The 22440-nt window shown below is 38.7% G+C and overlaps 1 protein-coding gene and 1 long non-coding RNA gene across 2 annotated transcripts in view; one reads left to right on the forward strand and one right to left on the reverse strand.

The window, feature by feature from the left end:
• The window catches only part of ASTN2 (astrotactin 2), a 1124306-nt gene that overhangs the window by 267347 nt on the left and 834519 nt on the right, over positions 1-22440 (reverse strand). Inside the window, exon 19 of the mRNA XM_072631748.1 lies at positions 22068-22216. Coding sequence (XP_072487849.1) covers positions 22068-22216 — 149 coding nt within the window. The remainder of the gene's footprint in view (positions 1-22067; positions 22217-22440) is intronic.
• LOC140519064 (uncharacterized) overlaps positions 1-22440 on the forward strand; it is a 71796-nt gene that overhangs the window by 8869 nt on the left and 40487 nt on the right. The gene's annotated exons all lie outside the window — the stretch shown is intronic.

Consider the following 22440-nt stretch of genomic DNA (forward strand, 5'->3'; position numbering starts at 1 on the left):
ATGATTACAGGTAAAATACAATTTTTAGTAACTATAATTGTACAGTGTAAATTTTAATTTGGAGCTCTTGGAGGGAAAGGTTATTGCAGCTGGTGACTTTGCACAGCCCTCCCTCACTCAAATCAAAGTCAAGTGCCAAGTCATGTCATCGTTTTGATGTCATAGCCCTCTTCAAGAATGAAGGACAAATACAACCTGTGAGTGAGTAGTAGCTCAGCTCCTCTCTTCTCTTCTCCTCTGGTATTGTACCCCTGGAAGGTATACTCCATGGCCAAAAGCTGCCTTTTTTTCCTTTGGGTTTACTGGCTAGATTTCTTACTCAAAGACCAAGCCTTAAACCCAATTCGCTCTGGATCTCATAGACTGGACAACAAGTCCCCACCCACTTAGAACAGAGTGAATGTAGTTACTAAATAGTAACTGTTTCTCTTTTACCCAGGAACCCTGAGGGTCTTCCCCTCCCAGTTTGATTTTGGTGGGGGGGATTAAAGGGGCTATCCCTTGAGTAATTACTTAAAGATGCGTATTCATTGAATGGGTATATCTCACTCAAAGTGAGAATGTGATAAGATCTCTGCCTGAAAGGTCAAGGGTCTCACTTTGCATCCTAGTCCATCTCCAGTTATCCTGATGAATATCAGGCCACTGGACCCAGATGGCTCAGAAGAAGAAAGTAAGGTTGGTGATCTTGCACAGATCTCCCTCATTCAAATCAAAGCCAAGTGCAAGTCATGTTATCATCTTGATGTCATGCTCCTCTTTGAGAATGAAGGACAAGCACAACAAGAACTTAAAAAATTTAAAAGAATATTTTGAGTAGTATATTACCCTGGAGATTCATGACACACTTTTGTAGTTGTTTTTATAGTTGGAAGGAATTTGCAGAACACAAAATCATTGGAAACTGCTAGACTACATAATTCTGCCTATTTGCCTCCCTAGGAATACACATACATAAGTGAAATAATCCTTTTCCTCAAGGAGTTTACATTCTAATGAGGGAGACAATATATATAAAGGAATGGAGGCCAGACAAATGGTTTGTGGTCTGGGAAGTCACAAAGGTGGTGAGTGGAGCAATGGTGGCTTTGTTTATATACAGATAGATAGATAGATAGATAGATAGATAGATAGATAGATAGATAGATAGGTAGATAGGTAGATAGAGAGATATATATCTATATATATAGACAGAGATATACACACATATACATATATTCATATACATACATACCTATATATGTATATATGTGTATATATATGTGTGTGTGTATATATATGTATAAGTACATGTATATGTGTGTGTGTGTGTGTGTGTATATATATATATATATATATATATATATATATGTATATGTATATGTATATATATATAGGTTTTGTTGCAGAACAAAGAAGAGGGCTTCTGGCTACAGCCCTAACCTCAGCAGATAAAGGTCTAGGAATAGCACCATTCTACAACTCCACAGGAAGATGCGTCCTGAGTTGAATGGATCATTGGTCTGACTCAGGAAGACAAATATAAAGAAGCAGTTTCTAATAATTCAAGTTGACAAAAGTACAATGAGTTACCTAGAAATACAATGGACTTTTCATCACTTGAGATCCCAAAGGGGAGACTGGATAATCATTTCTCAGGTATCATGTAGAAGGGATTCCTAGCCAGGAATAGATTCATTCAACAATCATTCATTAAGTGCCTATCTTGGGCCAAGCACTGTGCTAGGTACTAAAGATAAAAAGGGAAAAAAACAAACAAATAAACAAAAACAACTTATTTTGGGAAGGGCAACATAAAACACAAAATATTTTTGATGTAAATAAAAAAATTATTTGGGAATGAGACCAAGGATAGGGCAAAGGTATGAAGGAAAGGCTACAGATGACACTTGAGTTGAAACTTGAAAATACTTAGGGATTCTAAGAGACAGAAGTGAGAAGGAAGTGAAAAGGAAGAGATAGAAAAGAGTATTCATTAAGCATTTAATATGTGCCAGTCACTGTGCTAAGGCTTCACAAATACTCTCTCTTTTGATTCTTACAACAACCCTGTAAAATAGTTTACAACTTGCTGAAATAGAAAATCCCCATTTTATAATTGAGGCAGAAGGACACTGAGTGATTTGCCCAGGGCCCTACAGTTAATAATTGTCTGAAGCTGCATTTGAACTCAGGTCTTCCTGACTCCATGTCCAATTTTGGATAACATGCTACTGTACCATCAGATATCTAGTGGATGATGAGCATGGCATATAAGAGTAAAAGCAAGTAAGCCAATATGATTAAAACAGAGTACATGAAAGGTAGTGATGGTCCATAAATAAATGGCTTGGAATCAAATTACGCAGGGTTTTAAATGTCAGACAGAAGATATTGTATCTTATCCTAGAGGCAAAAGAGAGTCACTGGACCTTTTCAAGTAAGGGAGTATCAAGCCAAGTCAACAAGCACTTATTAAGCCTTGCTTTCTTCCAGGCAATGTGCTAAATGCTAAAATGTTGGGGTGGTTGGAAAGTTATAGACAAGAGGATGGAGCAACAAAATTTAGAGGGTGAAGCATGGCTGGTCTGGGCTCTTCCTCAAAATGGAGATTCTGGAAGGAACTAACTAATGAGAAAAAAGAGGCCTGTATTTTACAAATATCAGTTTGACAACTGGGAAAGATGGATTGGAGAAGGAAAAGACGAGTTAAAGGAAGGAGAATGAGAAGAATATTGATGAGGAGTGATGAAAGGAATAGTAAAAGGAGAAAGGAGAAGAGATTTGAAAGATGTCATGGAAGTTGAATGAAAAATATTTGGCAAGGATTGAATAGTCAAGGAAGGAAAGGAAGAGAGGATAAGTGAGATGGACTTCCAGGTAGTTATCCTGGTTAATTGGGAAAAATAATAATGCCCTCAACAGAAATGGGAAGTTAGAAAGGGAGGAAGATTTGAGGAAGAAGATAACTTCTACACTGGATATATTGATTTTGAGATTACTGTGAGATATCCAGCTGGAAACATTCAAAGGACATTTAGTAATTTATTTCTGGATCTCATGGGAGATGCTAGGACCAGATATATTGATTTGCATAGGAATAATATTTGAGCATGTGAGAGCTGATGAGATTATTCAGAGAGGGAGAAATGGAGGAAGGAGAGAGAGGGAGAGGGAGAAGGAGAAGGAAAGAGAGAAAGAAAAGAAGAAGAAGAAGAAGAAGAAGAAGAAGAAGAAGAAGAAGAAGAAGAAGAAGGAAGGGAGAGAGAGAAAGAGAGGGAAGGAGGAAAGAAAGGAGGGAAGAAGGAAGAATTGAAGAAGAAAAAGAAAAAGAGGAAGAAAGGAAAGAAGGAAGGAAAAATAGAGAGAAAGCATAAGTAAAGAGGGTCTAGGACAGAACCTTGAGGGACACCCCATGGTTAGAGGTTGGGACATGGATCATGACTCTGAGAAGCAATGCCATTAGAACGCTGTGTCACAAAGACCCAGGCAAGAGAAAATATCCAGGAAAAGGGTATGATCAACAGATCAATAGCTGACTACAGATCTATAAATATGAGGACTGAAAAAAGGCCTTTGAACTTGGCAATTAGGAGATCATTGGTAAACATGGAACAAGAAGTTTTAGTGAAGTGATGAGATAAAAAGCCATATTGCAGGTGGTGAGAACTGAATAAGAGGAGCCAGAAAGAAAAACTGGAGGTAATGGAAGTATATCCTGATTTTTTGGGCGGTGGGGGAGCGGAATTTGGTACAAAAAAATTCAAGATATTAGCAAATAAGTTGAGGGGACAGTGGAATCAAGTACAAGGTTTTCTTATTATTTCCGTTGCTATTTTATTTATTTCCTTTTTTAAGGATGGGTTGGGCAAGGTAGACCTAAGTGATTCCTGAAGTCTGCTTTAATTCTGAAGTTCTTTAGTTCTTTGGTTCTTATGGTGCTAATTACTATAAAACTAAACAAATTTAAAAGATTTAGTAATTATTTTAAATTAAAGCAATTCATCTTTAATATGAGCAATTGATGAAACATTTTTGTATGTTTCGTACTGTGTCTAGGTTAGTTACATATTTTCAATGAAAATGTCCCTACCCACTTTCCACCTAACCCTGACCCTAATTCTACTAATTCTTCAAGTCCCAATTCAAATGTTACTTTTCCATAAAGTCCTTAGAGAGGCAGGCTGGTATGCTGGGTAGAGGGCTTAACTAGGTATTAGGAAGACCTGTATCTCTTAATATTTCCCAGCACTGTGACTTTTGAGCAAGTCTTTTAACCTCTCTGAAACTTTTAACTTTCTCATGCAAACTCTGAAAAAAAAGTGATCTTTTATATGACAAGAAGTTAATTCTCTATAAAACAGGAATGAGAATTTCAGTAGTACCTACTGCATAGGGTTGTTGTGAGGTTTAAAAGAGGTAATGTATGTTTTAATTTTATATTATATGGTTAATATTATTTCATGGTAAATATGAATATATTTATATCAAAATAAATATAAGCAATAGTAGTCTATCACACATTAATTATATATCCATATATGGATAATGACACGGGATTATATATGATGTATGTGTAATCACATACGTGTGTATGCATATATATACATATTTGTGCATGTGTATGCACATATTCATATACACACACACACACACACACACCTATAATGCTTTGCAAACTTTAAAGTACCTCATGAACACCATCATCATCCTCCCTTTTCTCAACAATTAGAAATAATCTTGTTGCTTGGGACTCTCATGAGAAATTTGTACTGACATTTGGAATCCTATCAACTCCTGAAATCACCTGAAATTTTATTATCAAGCAAACTGGTTCAGCTTTTGATGCTAAATCATTTTTTGATGCTAAATACCTTATCATTGCCCTTCCGACTGCCAATTGTGATTGTAGGACTAGAGGGTAGAGCAATAAACTACTCCCAAAGCCTTCCTCATGAAGGATTCAGTTCTTTCCAGATAACTTTTTTATTTTCCATCTAGAGGCTCTGATTGGTTTGAAAACTCCATGAACATCATGCCCTTGGTACCCTCCCCCACACAACACAAAACAAAATATAACACAAGAGAAAATGGTCCGCTTCATTCTGTGATCCAATTCCATAGTTCTTTCTCTGGATGTGGAAGGCATTTTGCCTCAAGAGTTCATTGGGAATTTTGTGGGTCCTTGCAGTGCTCTGAAGGACTAAGTCTACCAGAAAAATTCCTCGCACACTGTGCTTGTTGCTGTGTACAAAGTCTCTTGGTTCTCCTCCTTTCACTCAGCATCAGTTCATATAAATCCTTCCAGGCCTCTCTGAAATCTTCCTGTTCATCATTTCTTATAGCACAATAGTATTCCATTACATTCATATACCACAACTTGTTCAGCCACTCCTGAATTGATGGGCATCCCTTTGATTTCCAGTTTTTGGCCACCACAAAAAGAGCTGCTATAAATATTTTTGTACATGTGGGACCTTGTCCCATTTTTATGGTCTTTTTAGGATACAGTCCTAGAAGCAATATTGCTGGGTCAAAGGGTATACATATTTTTGTAGCCCTTTGGGCATAGATTCAAATGACTCTCCAGAGTGGTTGGATCAGCTCATAGCTACACCAACAATGAATTAGTGTTCCAACTCTCCCACATCCTCTCCAACATTTATCATCTTCCTGTTCTGTCATGTTAGCTAATCTGATAGGTGTGATGTGGTACATCAGAGTTGTTTTGATTTGCATCTCTCTAATCAATAGTGATTTAGGGCATTTTTTCATATGACTATAGATAACTTTAATTTCTTGCTCTGAAAACTGCCTGTTCATATCCTTTGACCATGTATCAACTGGGGAATGACTTGTATTCTTGTAAATTTGACTCAGTTCTCTATATATTTTAGAAATGAGGCCCTTATCACAAACACTAGTTGCAAAAATTCTCTCCCAGTTTTCTGCTTCCCTCCTAATCTTGATTGCATTGAGTTTGTGCAAAAACTTTTCAATTTAATGTAATCAGAATTATACATTTTGCACTTCATAATGCTCTCTATCTCTTGTTTGGTCAAAAATTTCTCCATTCTCTATAAATCTGACAAATACACTATTCCTTGCTTCCCTAATTTGTTTATAGTATCAGACTTTATACCTAAATCATATATCCATTTGGACTTTATTCTTGGGTACAGTGTCAGGCATTGGTCTCTGCCCAGTTTCTGCCACACTGTTATCCAGTTTTCCCAGCAACTTTTGTCAAACAGGGAGTTCTTAACCCAGAAGTTGGGATCCTTGGGTTTATCAAACAGTAGATTGCTATATTCATTGACTACTGTGTCTTGAGCACCTAACCTATTCCACTGGTCTACCCTTCTGTTTCTTAGCCTGTACCATTTTTTGATGATTGCTGCTTTATCATACAATTTGAGCTAGGCCACCTTCACTAGCACTTCTTTTCATTAGTTCCCTTGATATTCTGAACCTTTTGTTCTTCCACATGAAATCTGATAATATTTTTTATAGCTCTACAAAATAATTATCTGATAGTTTGATTGGTCTGGCAGTGAATAAGTAAATTAATTCAGGAAGAATTGTCATTTCTATTATATTGGCTTGGCCCACCCACAAGCAATTGATGTTTTTCCACTTACTTAGATCTGACTTTATTTGTGCAAAAAGTGTTTTGTAATCATGTTCATATAGTCTCTGGGTTTGTTTTGGCAGGTAGCCTCCCAGATATTTTATAGAGTCTACCTTAGCTTTAAATGGGATTTCTATTTCTATTTCTTGCTGTTGGGATTTATGAGTAATACATAGAAATGCAGAAGATTTGTGTGGGTTTATTTTGTAACCTGCAACTTTGCCAAAGTTGTTTATTATTTCAAGTAGTTTTTTACTTGATTCTCTGAGATTTTCTAAGTATATCATCATATCATCTGCAAAGAGTGATAACTTAGCTTCTTCTTTGCCTATTCTAATTCCTTCAATTTCTTTTTCTTCTCTTATTGGTACAGCTAACATTTCTAATAACATATTGAATAATAGTGGTGATAATGAACATCCTTGTTTCACTCCTGATCTTATTGGAAATGCATCTAGCTTATCTCCTCTGCATATAATGCTTGCTGAAGGTTTTGGGTAGATACTGCTTATTATTTTATGGAAAGTTCCATGAATTTGTGTTCTTCAGTGTTTTCAACAGGAATGGATGTTGTATTTTGTCAAAAGTTTTTTCTGCATCTATTGAGATAATCATGTGACTTCCTCTCAGTTTTGTTGTTGATATCATCAATGTTGTTAATAGTTTCCTTAATATTGAACCAGTCCTACATTCCTGATGTGAATCCTACCTGATCATAATGTATTATTCTTGTGATAAGTTGCTGTATTCTTTTTGCTAAAACGTATTTAAAATTTTTACATCTATATTCATTAGAGAAATTGGTCTATAATTTTCTTTCTCTGTTTTGGCTTTTCCTGGTTTAGGTATCAGAAGTATATTTGTATCAGAAAAACAATTTGGGAGAACTTCTTCTTACCCAATTTTCCCAAATAGTCTATATTGCATTGTAATTAACTGTTCTTTAAATGTTTGATAGAATTCACTTGTGAATCCATCTGGCCCTGGAGATTTTTTCCTAGGGAGTTCATTGATGGCTTGTTCAATTTCCTTTTCTGAGATGAGGTTATTTAAGTATTCAACTTCCTGTTCTGTTAATCTGGGCAATTTATATTTTTTAAAATATTCATCTATCACATTTAGATTGTCAAATTTATGGGCATACAGTTGGGCAAAGTATTTCCTAATTATTGTTTTAATTTCCTCCTCATTGCAGGTGAGTTAACCCTTTTCATTTTTGATATTGGTAATTTGGTTTTCTTCTTTCTTTTTTTTTTAATCAAGTTGACCAAAAGTTTATCAATTTCATTGGTTTTTTCATAAAACTAACTCTTAGTTTTATGTATTAGTTCAATAGTTTTCTTAATTTCAATTTTATTAATCTCTCCTTTGGTTTTCAGTAATTGGAATTTAGTATTTACGTGGGGATTTTTTTCAATTTGTTCTTTTTCTAACTTTTTCAGCTGCATGCCCAATTCATTGAACTACTCTTTCTCTATTTTATTCATGTAGGCATTCAAAGATTTAAAACTACCCCTAAAAAGTGCTTTTGAAGTATCCCATAATATTTGGTAGGTTGTCTCATTATTGTCATTCTCTTGAATGAAATTGTTGATTATTTCTATGATTTGTTGTTTAACCCACTCATTTTTTAGGATTAGATTATTTAATTTCCAATTAATTTTTCGTTTATCTTTCCATGGTTTTTTATTACATATAATTTTTATTGCATTATGATCTGAGAAGGATGCATTGACTATCTCTGCCTTTCTGCACTGGGTTGTTAAGTTTTTATGCCCTAGTACATGGTCAGTTTTTGCATATGTGCCAAGTACCACTGAGAAAAGGTATATTCCTTTCTATCCCCATTCAGTTTTCTCCAGAGATCTATCATATCTGCTTTATCCAGAGTTCTATTCACCTCCTCAACTTCTTTCTTGCTGATTTTGAGGTTATTTTTATCCAGTTCAGAGACAGGGAGGTTGAGGTCCACCACTAGTATAGTTCCACTAGTATAGTTTTGCTGTCTATTTCTTCCTGTAACTCCTTAAATTTCTCCTCTAAGAATCTGGATGTTGTACCATTTGGAGCATAGATGTTTATTAATGATATTGCTTCATTGTCTATGGTGCCTTTTAGTAGGATATAGTTTCCATCCTTATCTCTTTTGATTAGATCTATTTCTTCTTTTGCTTTGTCTGAGATTAGGATTTCTACCCTTGCTTTTTTTACATCAGCTGAAGCACAAAATATTCTGCTTCAACCTTTTACCTTTTCTCTCTGTGTATTCCCCCCATTTCAAATGTATTTCTTGTAAACAACATATTGTTGGATTTAGATTTTTTAATCCATTCTGCTACCCTTCTCTATTTTATAGGACAGTTCATTCCTTTCACATTCACAGTTATGATTACTGTCTTCTTTCCTTCCATCTTCTTTCCCCCTGTTTATACTTTTAGTTCTTCCTTCTCCCTTCCCCTCCACAATAGAGTTTTAATTTTTGACCACTGCCTCCCGCAATCTTCCCTTCCTTCTTTCAGCCCCCCTCCCTTTTAATCCCCTTTTCCCTTATTATTTCTTCTTTCCCTTTTAGCTTCCCCTCCCCTTTCTTTCCCCTTTCCCCTCCTACTGCCTATAGAGCCAGCTAGATTTCTATACTTAACTGAGTTTCTTGTTCCCCCCTTGAATCAAATCAGATGAGAGTAAATCTCAAACAATGCTCATCTCCCTCCCCTATTTCCCTCTACTGTAATATATTTTTGTGCCTCTTCCCGTGATGTAATTTACCTTTTTATGTCTTCTCCTTTTCACATCTCCCATGACAATCCCTTCGCACCCTTAAATCACATTTTTTTATCATCACATCATTTATTTTATACCCTCTCCCTCTATCTATGTATATCCCTTTTATATATCATAATGAATACATAATTCTCAGGATTAACAAGTATCATCTTCCCTTAAAGGGATGTAAACAGTTTGCCCATATTGAATAATAAGTTTTTATTTTCCCTGTTTACATTTTTATGCCTCTCTTGAGACTTGTGTTTGAAGATCAAATTTTCTATTGAGTTCTGGCCTTTTCATCAGGAAGGTCTAGAAATCCCTTATTTCATTGAATGTCTATCTCCTTGCCTCAAATATTATGATCAACTTTGTTGGGTAATTGATCCTTGGTTGTAGTTCCAGCTCCTTTGCCTTATGGAATATCATATTCCACTTCCTCCAATCTTTTAATGTAGAAGCTGCAAGGTCCTGTGTGATCCTGACTGTGGCTCCTCGATATTTGAATTATTTCTTTCTGGTTGCCCGCAGTATTTTTTCCCTTCACTTGATGGTTCTGCAATTTGGCAAAGATATTCTTTGGTGTTTTTAGTTTGGGATCCCTTTCAGGAAGTGAATGGCGGATTCTTTTGATGACTATTTTGCCCTCTGAATCCAGGACTTCTGAGCAGTTTTCCTTGATGATTTCTTGGAAGATACTGTCCAGACTCTTTTTTTGATCTTGGTTTTCTGATAGACCAATGATTCTTAGATTTTCTCTCCTGGATCTATTTTCCAGGTCAGTTGTTTTTCCAATTAGATATTTTACATTTTCATCTATCTTTTCATTCTTTAGATTCTGTTTGACTGATTCATGATGTCTCATAGAGTCATTAGCTTCTACTTGCACAATTCTAATTTTTATCAAATTGTTTTCTTCAGTTAACTTTTGCATCTCCTTTTCCATCTGTCTAATTCTTCCTTTTAAGGAGTTATTTTCTCCAGTTAGTTTTTGTACTTCCTTTTCCATCTGTCCAATTTCCTTTTAAATTCTTCCATGATTTCGTTTTTTAATATTTTTAAAATCATTGACCAGTTTTTCTTCTACTTCCCTAATTTGGCTTTTAAAATCCTTCCACAAATGCTCTTTTCACCTGAGATCAGTTCATATTCTCTTCTGAAATTTCAGATGAGAGTATAGTCTTAGTGCTGCCCTCTTTGGTATTTGTGTTTTGGTCCTTGTCTCCATAGAAAGATTCTATGGTCTTTTCTTTTCTGGTTTGCTTCTTGCTCATGATGATCACCTTTTTCCTGGCCTTTAAGTTGGATCTCTGCTTCTGGGGCAGAGAGGGCTCTGTTCCACTATTCTTGTGCTTAGAACTCGAGACTTTGTGTATTGTGGCCTCTGGTTCTTTTAGCTAGAAGCTAGAATGCTGTAGCTTACCTGGTGCTGTGCTGGTTGGTGTGGCAAAACAGAGGCCAGGTGAAGTCTTTCTGAGTTTCTCGGAGTTATCCTGGAGCTAGCTGTGTTAACTGTGGGGGAGGGGTGGTCTGGCCATGGGAGGTGTCCTCTCCTGAGCACAGGTAGGCATAGTGGTTGGTGAACCTTATTTGCCCTGGTGTCTTCCCTACTCCCCTACCTGTACTGAGGCACATCTGGGGTCCTGGTGTTGATGATTGCAGGCTCCATTCCCCTGGGGATGGGGGAAAAAAGATGAGTTATTTTGGATATGTTTGTTGAGGTGGGGCTGTCTGGGACAGCTCTGGTCCTACGTTGGTCCCCTTCAGCATAGCAAGAGGCACCCTCCTTTGCAATTTTCCTAGCCTCATGGGCTAAGAGACTGTTTGCTCCTTTAGCTGATTCCACTGTTTCAGAACTTTCCCTGGGGACATATTCTGTGGGTTTTTCACAGTCAACAAGGAAAGGGGTAGAGCATTTACTGATCACTCCACCATCTTGGAAGTTCAAGTGGGTGACTTACAGATATTTAATCTGCAGGCTGATAATCTCAGGAGCAGCTGCTGTAGTTACCTGGAGTTCTATGGTTCTCTCTCACTCAGTTCCACTGGACTCCCATCCTGGGCTGATATGTTTGAGATTCTGCAGTGCAGCTGCTGCTTCAGACTGCTGGGGCTTCCTGCTTGGCTTTGCTATGGTGGGATCCATGTTGGTACAGCCTATGCACTGTGTGCTCCTCCAGCTCCGTGTAACAGATTTTCCCATTGATCTTCCAGGCTGTCCTGGGTTGGAAATCTGCCAAAGTCTGTCTCCTAATGGATTCTGCCACTCTAAAATTTGATCACGTTCTCTTTTTAGAGGTATCTGAAGGAGTCTGTCTTAGAGCTTAGGTGAGTAGTTGCTCTCACTCCACCATCTTGGCTCCCTATCCTTAGTTTTGAAGAAGACCAATGATATCATATTTGGACAAAATAGTGGATGATTGGTGATTACTTGTCTTTTGAGTGAATTAAATTTAAGTGGGGCAGAGTTGCACAAAGCTGTCAGCCTCACTCTCTCTTTCAGAGTCACTGAGTCTAGTGGCAGGACAAAAATCAAGATGAATGACAATGGCCTGGAGGTTTACATTGCTATACCCTTTCCTTCAGTTAATCTCATATTAACTCCTATGGTTCAATTATCATGCCTATGTGGTTCTCTCCCAAATCTATATGTCCACCAATAATATCTCTCTTGTGTTCTATTCCCAAATTACCAACTACCTGCTGTACGTCTTTGAAAGAATCTCAACTTCAACATATCGAAAATAACTCATCTTTTTTCCCCCAAACCCTCCAGACTTTTCCATTTCTGTTCATGGTATCTCCATCCTTCCTGACACTTAGGTTTGCAACCTTGGAATCATCCTTGACTTTTCCCTCTCCTATAACCCCCACATACAATCAGTTGCCAATACTTTTCTGCAATTGTTGCCTCAATGTCCTTTCTTCTCAGTCTCTTCTTAATTCTCTGCAGTCTTGCTTTTGATATCATCATTCAACTGAAAATTCTCTCTCCAAAATTATGTATGCCCTCTTAATCACCAAATATAATGATTTGTTCTCAATCTTCATCTTTCATGACCTCTCTGTAGCCTTTAACATTGTCATTAACTCTTCTCCAAGTTTTCATGATGACTGCTGTCCCTTGTTTTCTTACCTATCTGTCTATTCTTTCTTAATCTCGTTTACTGTATCTTTCTCCAAGTCATGGCCCCTACCTCTAAGCATCTGTCTCCCAAGGTTCTATCCTGGACACTCATATCTTCACCCTTTCTACTACTTCACTTGGTAATCTTATCAGCTCCCATGGATTCAATCATTATTTCTAAGCAGATGATTCTCAGATCTATTTTCAAGCCTTGACTTCTCACCTGACCTCCAGTCTTATATCTCCAGCTGCCCATTGGACCTCTCTAACTGGATATCTCATAGACATCTTAAATTCAACATGTTCACAGTTTTACTCATTATCCTTCTCTCCAAATATTTCCCTTTTTCCAACTTCTCTGTCATTGTCAAGAGTGTTATCATCCTCCCAGTTACTCAGGTTTACATTTTAGGTATCGTACTCAGCTCCTTACTTTCTTTCATTGCACATATCCAATCAGTTGTCCAGTCCTGTCATTTTTACCTTCATAACATCTTTCAGAGACTTCTTCTCTCCTCTGACACTGCCATCTCCCTGGTATAGGCTCTCGTCACTTCATACCTGTATTTCAGAAGTAGCCTTTTGGTTCATCTCCCTGCTTTAGGTTTTTCCCCATTCCAGAACATCCTTCATTCAGTTGCCAAGTTCATATACTTAAAGTGGAGGTTTCAACAAACTAACCTATCCCTTCCTCAAATCAATCAACTCTAGTGATTTCCTATTACCTTCAGGATCAAATATAAAATCTTCTGTTTGATTCTTAAACCCTTTCATAATATCATCCCCTTCCAGTCTACTTATAATTGCTCCCCTCCATGTATTTTGAGATCCAGGGATAACAATGTCTTTGCTAATTCTCAAATAAGATATTCCATTTCCCAAGAGTGCATTTTCACTGGCTGTTTCCCATGCTGGAACTCTGGATCCACATCTCCACCTGCTGGATTCCTTTAAGTCTAAGCTAAAACCTCACCTTCTACAAAAAGTCATGGAATTAGCCTCTTCCTTAGTGCCTTCCTTCTATGACCATCTCTAGTTTGTCCTCTATGTATCTGGTTTGTATGTATCTGTTTGCATATCATTTCTCCCTTAGACTGTGAGTTCCTTGAAAGCAGGGAATGCCTTTTGCCTTTCTTTGCATCCTGAGCTCTTAGCACAGTGCCTGGTACAATTAATAAATGGTTATTGACCTGACTTGCCAATTCTACCTTCACAACATTTCTTCTATCCATTTCATTTTCTCTATTCACACAGCCTTTTCCTTTGTTTTTGTCCTTACCATCTCTCTCTAGATGATTCTGATAGCTTCCTAATTAGTCTACCTGCTCCCACTTCCTTCCCTCTCTAATCTATCTTCCATACAGTTAACAAAAATGCTTTTCTGACCACATTAATCCCCTGTTCAAAAGGCTTCAGAAACATCTTACTGCCTCTAGGATTAATTACAAACAATTTAGCATTGAAAGTCCATTATAATCTGGCTCCAACCTACTTTATAAATAGATTTCATATTACTACTTTTCACATACTTTGCTAGCCCATTTTTTTCCTTATAGCCAGAAGATCGGGATTTGAAGCCAGGCTCTGTCACTTTCTAGTTGTGTGACTATGGGCAAATCACTTCATCTTCTCTGAGCCCCAGATTCCTCATCTATAAAATGAGAATCACAACTTACAAGAATAGTACCTATGGTGTGGGAAAAAAAAAATCCTTTGTTAACTTTAGAGTATAATAAAAATGATATCGAGTGATCTGATCATTATAAGGAAAAAGATGAAAAATAATTTTCATCAAGTGAACAGGACCAAAATAAGATAAAACCTGGACATCTATACCATTATGCCTACATTATAGCAATTATTGTTGTTTTCCTCCTGCCAGAACCTTTAACTATGCCCCTTCTATGCTGAGTTCTGATAAATGGACCTTCTGCTTTACCTTTCAAGAACCAAGCCTGCACATCACCATCACTTTCCAGTTATATGCCTCCTATGCAGTTGCCTGTGCAACTGCTCCCTTCAAGCTCCTCTTTTATGTTCCCTTTTCTCTTATTAGATTATAAGGTCAAAATCAGGGATTTTTTTCAACGTATTTGTATTTCCAGTGTTCAAGCCACTGTGCCAACAGGTATATCTGTAACAGCAACCACTGAAGAAAATTTCTACCTGGGATTAGATCAGTAATATGGGACAACAAAGGATACAGTCATAGACTTAAGATCTCAGAGGTCATATGGATCAGTACCTGTAAAGGAATCTTTTTTATAACATCCATTACAACGAAGTTTCCAGTGATGGCAAATTCACAAACATTCAAGGTAGTTAACTCCACTTTTGGATAGCTCTAATTGTTAATAAGTTTTTGTTTTTTTTTTTTCATAAGGAGTCTGAATCTGACTTCCTATAGATTATAGGATGAGAGATTTTGAATAGGAAATGAATTTATAGGTTATTAAATACAATAATCACACTCACCACAGTCTTATAGATAAGAAAACTGAAGCACAGAAACATTAAGTAAATTGCCCAGGAATACACAACAGGGAAGTGACTGAGGTAGGATTGGAATCCACATCTTCCTGATTCCAAGATCAGTGCCCTAACTGCTTGGCCATGTTGCTTTGCTGAGTTATAATCTCTGGTGCCAAATAGAACAAGCTGAATCTCTCTGCCATTTCACATTCATTCAGTAATTGAAAGACAGTGATTCTATCTCTCCTAAGTCTTCTCTTCCATAGAGTTAACATCTCTAATTTCTTTAACTTCTTCATTCTCCTTATCTTGCTTGTCCTCCTCAGAAATTGATCCAGGTTCTCAATGCAGTTCCTAAAATCCACCTGCTTTGGAGAATTTCCCTAGATCTGAAAGCTGCCACCCATGCCTTCAATTTTAACAGACCAAAGCTATCCTTTGGGACAGGAGACAGATCACTGTTCCATGTCTAGGCCAAGGTCTAATGCTGTCTTCTTAAGTCCCTTTCTGTTCTCTCCGTTACTGACCTCTAGGTATTTCTCTGCTACTCCATACCAGCAACTAACTATACCATGGATCAAAAGGTCTTGGACATAAGCCCTGATAAGATCCCCCACCTAGGGACTTAACAAAGATGCCCCCTGGAGCTTCATGCTATGGGTAGACTAAGAAATCAATCCCTAAGTATCCCTAGTTTCAGACCAGTTCACTGCTAGCCAAAGACAAGGCATGGAGCTTAGAGCTACAAGTCTCTCCTTTATGCCTACTCCTATATGTTGAGGGGACAACTCCTATGTGCCCTGGCTTCAGGCCAGCCCCCTCTGAGCCAACCAGACCTCATCCCTCACCAAGGGCAAAAGGTATGTTCTCCTATTGTTAAAGACTACCCCGAGAAGGATATTGCCCAGCTTCCTTCAACCCCCATTCCAGTGTCAAACAACCCTGACTGTCAAGGACCCTCCCAGGCTGTAGCCCTTGAAATATATCAGACTGTCAGGAGGTGAGAGAGATGCAGGCTGGGTGGCATGAAGAATAAGACCCTCGAAGCATAGTTTTCCTTTAGAGGCCCTTAACTTCCAAACTCTCTCTCCTGAAGAGCGCTGGAGTGACAGAAAACATTTTCCAAACCTCCTAATATCAGTTCCAGATGTTCACAGTCATTCCAGTGTGTACTTCACCCTGTAAAACACATTTCCCTCTCCTGCTCCCCCTCCCTCTGCCTGAGTCTCCTATGACATCACTCTGTGGCTGGTCCAACAGCAGGCAGACAGAGAGGGCCCCATGTGCCTTCAAAAAAAGAGCACTGATCTGCTCCAAAGCTGTCGCGCACGGAGCTATGAGTAATTTCCACAAGTTTTAATAAACAGTTTGGATGGAATTGCTCCACCATCATCTTCTCTGCCGCCCGCCTGATGTGTTGAAACTGTGGCTTGTTTCTCACACAAGTTCACCTCCGGAGCAGCCCTATTAACTTCAGATGGTCTCAAGATGGGGACCCAAGAATATGTCCTTTAAAATCACATAGAAACTTGGGGGTTGTGAGAGTAGTGGGCTATGTGTATGAGGGGAGGAAGGCAGGGAAATAAAGAGAGAAGAGATTGCTCTTGAAGCCCATCTTGTTCTCTTTGCTCCCCCTGAGCTGGGTCTGATGCTCAGGAGTGAACAGGCAAGACCAACAGACATCATGCCTGCTGTAACTTCAAGAGAGAGAGAAACATCATTGGCAAACCAGGGGAAAGAGCAAAAATTCCCAGATGCTAGGAGAAAAAGGAGGCCAGGGCCACTGACCAGATCCAGATGCTACTGCCTTCCATAGCATGAGAATAGAAAATTGGTTTGCCTTGAAAGAAGTAGACCTGGTTGCCTTGGACCCATCAGCCCTGCCTACAGACAAGCTAGAGTTAGGAATCCCCATGTAGAAGAGAGACCTATGATTCAAAAGGAAAAAAAAAGTAAACAAGCTGATTGAAAATTTCATCAAGAGAGTCCCAGGAGGGAGGCAAAGAGGGTTTTGGGACAGAATTCCTGGACTGGTAGTCAGGACACCTGGGTAATCATACTGATTCTGCCACAAGCTCAAATGATCTTGAATAAGTTGATTCTTGGGATGATTCTGTCATAGATTGAAAACTGGAAAGGATCTCAGGGATGATCTAATCTAACCCCCTGATTTTGTAGATAAGAAAACTGAGGTCCAGAGAGGTTAAATGACTTGCCCAAAGCCACACAATAAGTAGCAGAGTCAGCTTCTAAACGCAGGTCTTCTATTGTCACATGTGATTTTTTTTTCCCCATGTTCATTAAAACTTTGACATCTGTAAAATGAGGAGGTAGACTAGATAATCTAATAGTCTTTTTCTTCTCCAAGATTCCTTGAGTCCTCCAAAGATATAGTAGGAAAGAATAAGCATTTGGCCTTAAGGCTGTGTGTTTCATTAGAAAAGCCCACCCCAGGGCCAGAACGGAAGACAGCTTCCATCCCCCACCTATTCCATTCTACATAAGTGGCCATCTGCTTTCTACTCTCCCTCTGGCGATGCATATGATCCCACTTCACTTGAGATCCATCTGTGTCTTGTGTCTTGACCTAGTGGCTCCTCTGGGCTCCAACCCTTATCATTCCCCCAAGCTCCCAGAGCATCCCATCTGCCTCCTAGCTAGCTTTTAGCAAAATTGAGGCCTTTCTCCACACAACCATTTTACCCTTATTCAGTGAAGAATGCCTTAATAACCCTAGGCTAAGAGTTCAAAGGTGCCATTCCTTCTGATTCTTCTAGTGAGGAAACATGGTAGAACCCACAGTCCAAGGACTGTTTCTCATATGGTTGACAGATGATTAGCACAAAGGCAAAAAAATAAAAATAAAACATCATCACTAAGAAGAGACATTTCTAGTCAAAGCAACTGGAATATGATAGGTCTTCAGTTCAGGTTTGGTTTCCCATTCAACCCTTGAAACAAGCGCAGGGCTTCCTCTGGAGGAACAGAGATGAGGTTGAATGAGGAGGTGGGAATTGGGGGATGGAAGTAGGGAGGGGACAGCATTTTATCAGCCAATTCAATAGGGTGTCAAACAGATGGCAGCCATAAATTTAGGGGAAAAAAAAGAATAAATAAATAATTCCAGTGCTGTTCTAGGGCTGCCCGGCAGAAATCCAGAGAGATCAAAGGAAAAAGCCTGTGCTTTCCTGCTCTGGCCTCACCTGACCAAATGTGTGAGCAATCTGGAATCTCTGCCCAAAACAAGTTCTTTTGCTTGTTATTTTGTTTTCTTTCTCCTCTTTCCCCCCTTTCTCTTTCCCTCCTTCTCCATTTCCCTCCCTCTCTTACTCCCCTGCTTTTTACCCTTCCCCCCGCTTTGACTCTTCCTTCTTTCAAATCAATTACTCAAATAATGATGAAGCAATAATTGTGTACAAGTCACTGTGCAAGGTGCTGGGGACACAAAGAGAAGAACAGAACTGTCTTCTATCTTCCAATAACTTACGATCCACTGAAAGATAGCACTTACATGTCACTAAGCTAAAAAAAAAAAGAGAGAGAGAGAATTTGAAAGGAGAGAAAGCATCTCAGATGAGAGATCAGAGAAGGCCTTGTGAAGGAAGTACCACTTGAACTGATGCTTGAAGCAAAAAAAAAAAAAAAAAAAAAAAGGATGCTGAAAAGCAAGGATAAAACTGAAGGTATCCTAGGCATTGGGGATTTCTAGTGCAGATACTGTACCCAGAAGTAGGAAAAAGAATGTTGAATTCAGGGAACTTATCCCAGTCTGGTTGAAACATAATGTATCTGAAGGGGAGTAGCAGAAAATAAAAAGGCTGGAAAGGTACTAGATTGCAATGAGCTGAAGAGTTTTAATTTCATTCTAGAAACAATAGGAAACCACTGAAATGTTTTGAACAAGGCTATAGTCAGTCCTGTGCCTTAGAAAGATTATTTTGGTGGCTAGGCAGAAGATAGATTAAAGACGGGAAAAACTAGAAGAAGTGATGCCAATTAAAAAGTGATTAAAATAGCCCAGGCAAGAGTTGATGAGGCCCTGAACTAAGGTGGTGGCTATGGGAGTAGAGAGAAAAGGATTGATGTGGGCAGTGTTGTTGAGTTGGAAATGACAACTCATTGGAAATGAAGCCATAAAGGCAAGGGAATAGTCAATGATGACTTCACTTATGCACCTGGCTGACTCAGAGCATGGAATGCTATCCCTGTCTGTTTTCTTCCCCCACCCTTCTCTCTTTTTCTTTCCCCTTCTTCTTTCCTGTCTTCCTTACCCTCACTGCCAGTGTTCTCTCATGAAGTAATTATCTCTACTGTAAGCACTGTAGTCATGCTGGAGAAAATAGGATAACCAGTTTATATTTGGTGAGATAGGTGTAAGTAGATGGGGCAAAGGGAGTTTTTTTCAGAGTTCCAAAGCATTTCTTATTTTCCTCATTTCTACTGTTCCAATTATCTATAACCATCCCACGCCCTACCTCATTGTCAATCAATTCATTTTTATGGGACTACTACATACATACAATGTACCAAGAACTCTCCTCGGTCCAAGTGGGGTAAGGAATGAAAACATGCATGATCCTTTCCTTGTCTTCTAGGAACTCATAATGTAGCTAGAAAGAAAAGCCATATTATTAAATAGCAACTTAAGACAACAAAACAGGAGATGCCACAAGGAAGAGTATGATTGCTAACTAAATGACACTGAAAGTAAGAGGTATGAGTTTGGAGAAGGAAGAGATCATTGTTGGTTAGCCTGCCTGGGGCAGCAGGAAGATAATATCAGGGGAAGATGAGACTCAATTTCTCCTTTATCTTTTCTTCTATAGGTCTTCCTCTAACATTGACCTGGTGTCTACAAGTCAACAGTGCCATTCTGTCATCCCATTTTCACACTCCTGAACAGACTAAATGGAAAAAGGAGAAGGAGGAGAGGATGGGAAAAAGAAATGAAATGAGAGAGGAAATAAGAGGGAGAGAGAAAGAGACAGAGATAGAGATATGAAGAGTCAGAGAGGGAGAGAGTCAGAGACAGAAGAGAGGATAGACTTTAAAAGAATAACAGACTCAAACATAGCAGAACAAATGCCAGCTCCCAATTACAACTCTGGGATAGGATTGCTTGGTGGAAGCAATACAGACGTAAGTCTCCTCTTTGCTAGCCAATTCCACTTAATGATCTTCATGATCTGGGTGTACCCATTGCCAGCCAACTTGGCCTTCAAAAGCATCCTTGCTCTGGGCTTTACTTCCCTCCCTGGCCAACTCCACTTTACAAACTTCTCTTGACCAGTTTCTTCCCAAGTATAGAGGAAGCAATACAAAAAAAAAAAAAGAGGGTTGGTAGTTAAAGAGTGAGAAAGAAATCTTTTCCTTTTCTAATAATGGACTGGTAGAGATGGAAGCCCAAAGGCTATCATGGCATGGGACCCTCCTTAACCATGTTCAAAGCAGAGTGCAGAGAATTTTTCAGTACATAAGCAATAGGGGAATGAAAAGAATACCATGACTGCATGGGCAGTAGAAGTTACTCATTGTGCAGACTGGTAGAGGTGAACAAGGCAAATTTGAAGACTACAGAGAGGTACCTCAAGTCCTCCCACAAATATTTCAACCACTTTCATAAGTGTTAGATATAACTTTATATTTGATTCTAAACAGAGACAAAGCATTATGGAAATAACTGATAACTGAGATTCAGAGTAATAACCAGGTATGGCCTGGGAGCTAAGAGTAGTGTTTGCATTTTAAAATACTTTATTATTTTTAAATTATAAATACCACTTTTAGCTTGTGGGCCATACAAAAACAAGTGATGCAGCAGGTCTTAGTTTCTCAACCCTTGATTGAGTCCAACTCCCTCATATTATGGATGAGGAAATTGAGGTACAGAGAGGTCATATAGACAGTAGTAGCAGAAGCAGGATTTGAATTTAGGTTTTATATTGCTGGTTGTCATCAAACCCTTATACATTCTATTCTAGATGTCCCCTTTACTCTTGATTTGATGTGATTCCCTCAGCTTCCTCAGTATTACTTTAAAGACATGGTGCTGTTATAGGTTCCCCCATTCTTGCAGTTCTATGGGTGATAAAACATAGGCCTGTGTTTCAGTCTGGATCTGTGATTTCACAGGTAGAGGGAATGACTTGTGAGGTATCTCCCTTTTACTACTGCAGATCACCAGCTTCTTTGCATCATAGAATTTCAGAGAGCTAACTGGGGCACTGAGAGGCTACATGATCTATCCAAGACCTTACAGTCAGTATGTGTCAAAAATAGAATTTCAGGCCAGGTCTTCCTGACTCCTAGGCCAACTCCTTAACCATTTGTCCATGATCATCTCTACCTTTAGTGTCTAGGTGAAATATACTTCACAAAATAAAACCCAAATTCAAATCCTACTTCTGCTACTACTACTGATGTGACCAGAAGCAGGTTACAACCACTCTGTTTCCCCATCTATAATATGAGGGAGTTGGACAAAATCAGGGGTTGATAAATAAAGGCCTGCTGGCCAAATCTGGCCTGTCACTATTCTTTGTATGTCCCACAAGCAAAGAATGGTGTTCATAATTTTAAAATAACAATAAAGTTTGCATTTTAAAATGCAAACACTATTTTTAGCTCACAGGTCACATAAAAGCAAGTCATAGCTTGCAAATTCTGGATTATGTGATCTCTAAGATCCCTTTCATTTCTAAAATCTATAAGCTTATGTCTCTAAACTTGAGATTTTCCCCAAAGTTGATAGGGCCTACTTGATGAGAGAAAACAATTCTGGTGTTCGCTTAGGGCTTGAATTGGTCTTTGCTTTTCTATTTCTTTTTCTTACTACCCTTCCATGCAGTAAAAGCAAGCTGGCATAAATCACAGCTACTAAAAGCCCAATACGCAACAATAACACACCCCAGGTCAACAAGGAGTAACTGAGCTCCTCAAATCTTCAAACTCATTAAAATGAAGCAATCCTCCAACAGCCTCAGTGACTAGTAGAAACCCTTCTCCACTCAGCATTTTCTTATGAACCTCTGTTTCATCATAGTGAAAAAATATCACTAGATATGGCAGCATTGTGCCTGAAGAATATCCACTTACCAGTATAGAGGTCAGTATCTGTATACTCATCCACCTTCTTGTGTTGAATAACATAGTCCGAGACTTTGGTTCCAATAGCTGGTTGGACATCCACCCACTCAAGGGAGACCACAGTACTGGAAGGTTCTACTCCAGGGGACAGCCGAAGCCTAGAGTAGAGTGATAGAAGGAAGACTGCTTGACTGTTGTCCAAGTTGGGATGACCACCCCTAAATATACACTGCTTCTCACCCCCCATGTTCCAGGACAAAAGGCTACTCTGAAGAAGTCTTAGATAAGGTAGGCCACTATCTGAGAAAGGGGAGATGTTACAGATTCCCTTGACTGGTCATCAAGCTGGTGCCTTCATGTTCTGTACAGAAATCTATCACTC

The sequence above is a fragment of the Notamacropus eugenii genome, chromosome 1 (genome assembly GCF_028372415.1).
Source record: "Notamacropus eugenii isolate mMacEug1 chromosome 1, mMacEug1.pri_v2, whole genome shotgun sequence".
NCBI lineage: Eukaryota > Metazoa > Chordata > Mammalia > Diprotodontia > Macropodidae > Notamacropus > Notamacropus eugenii.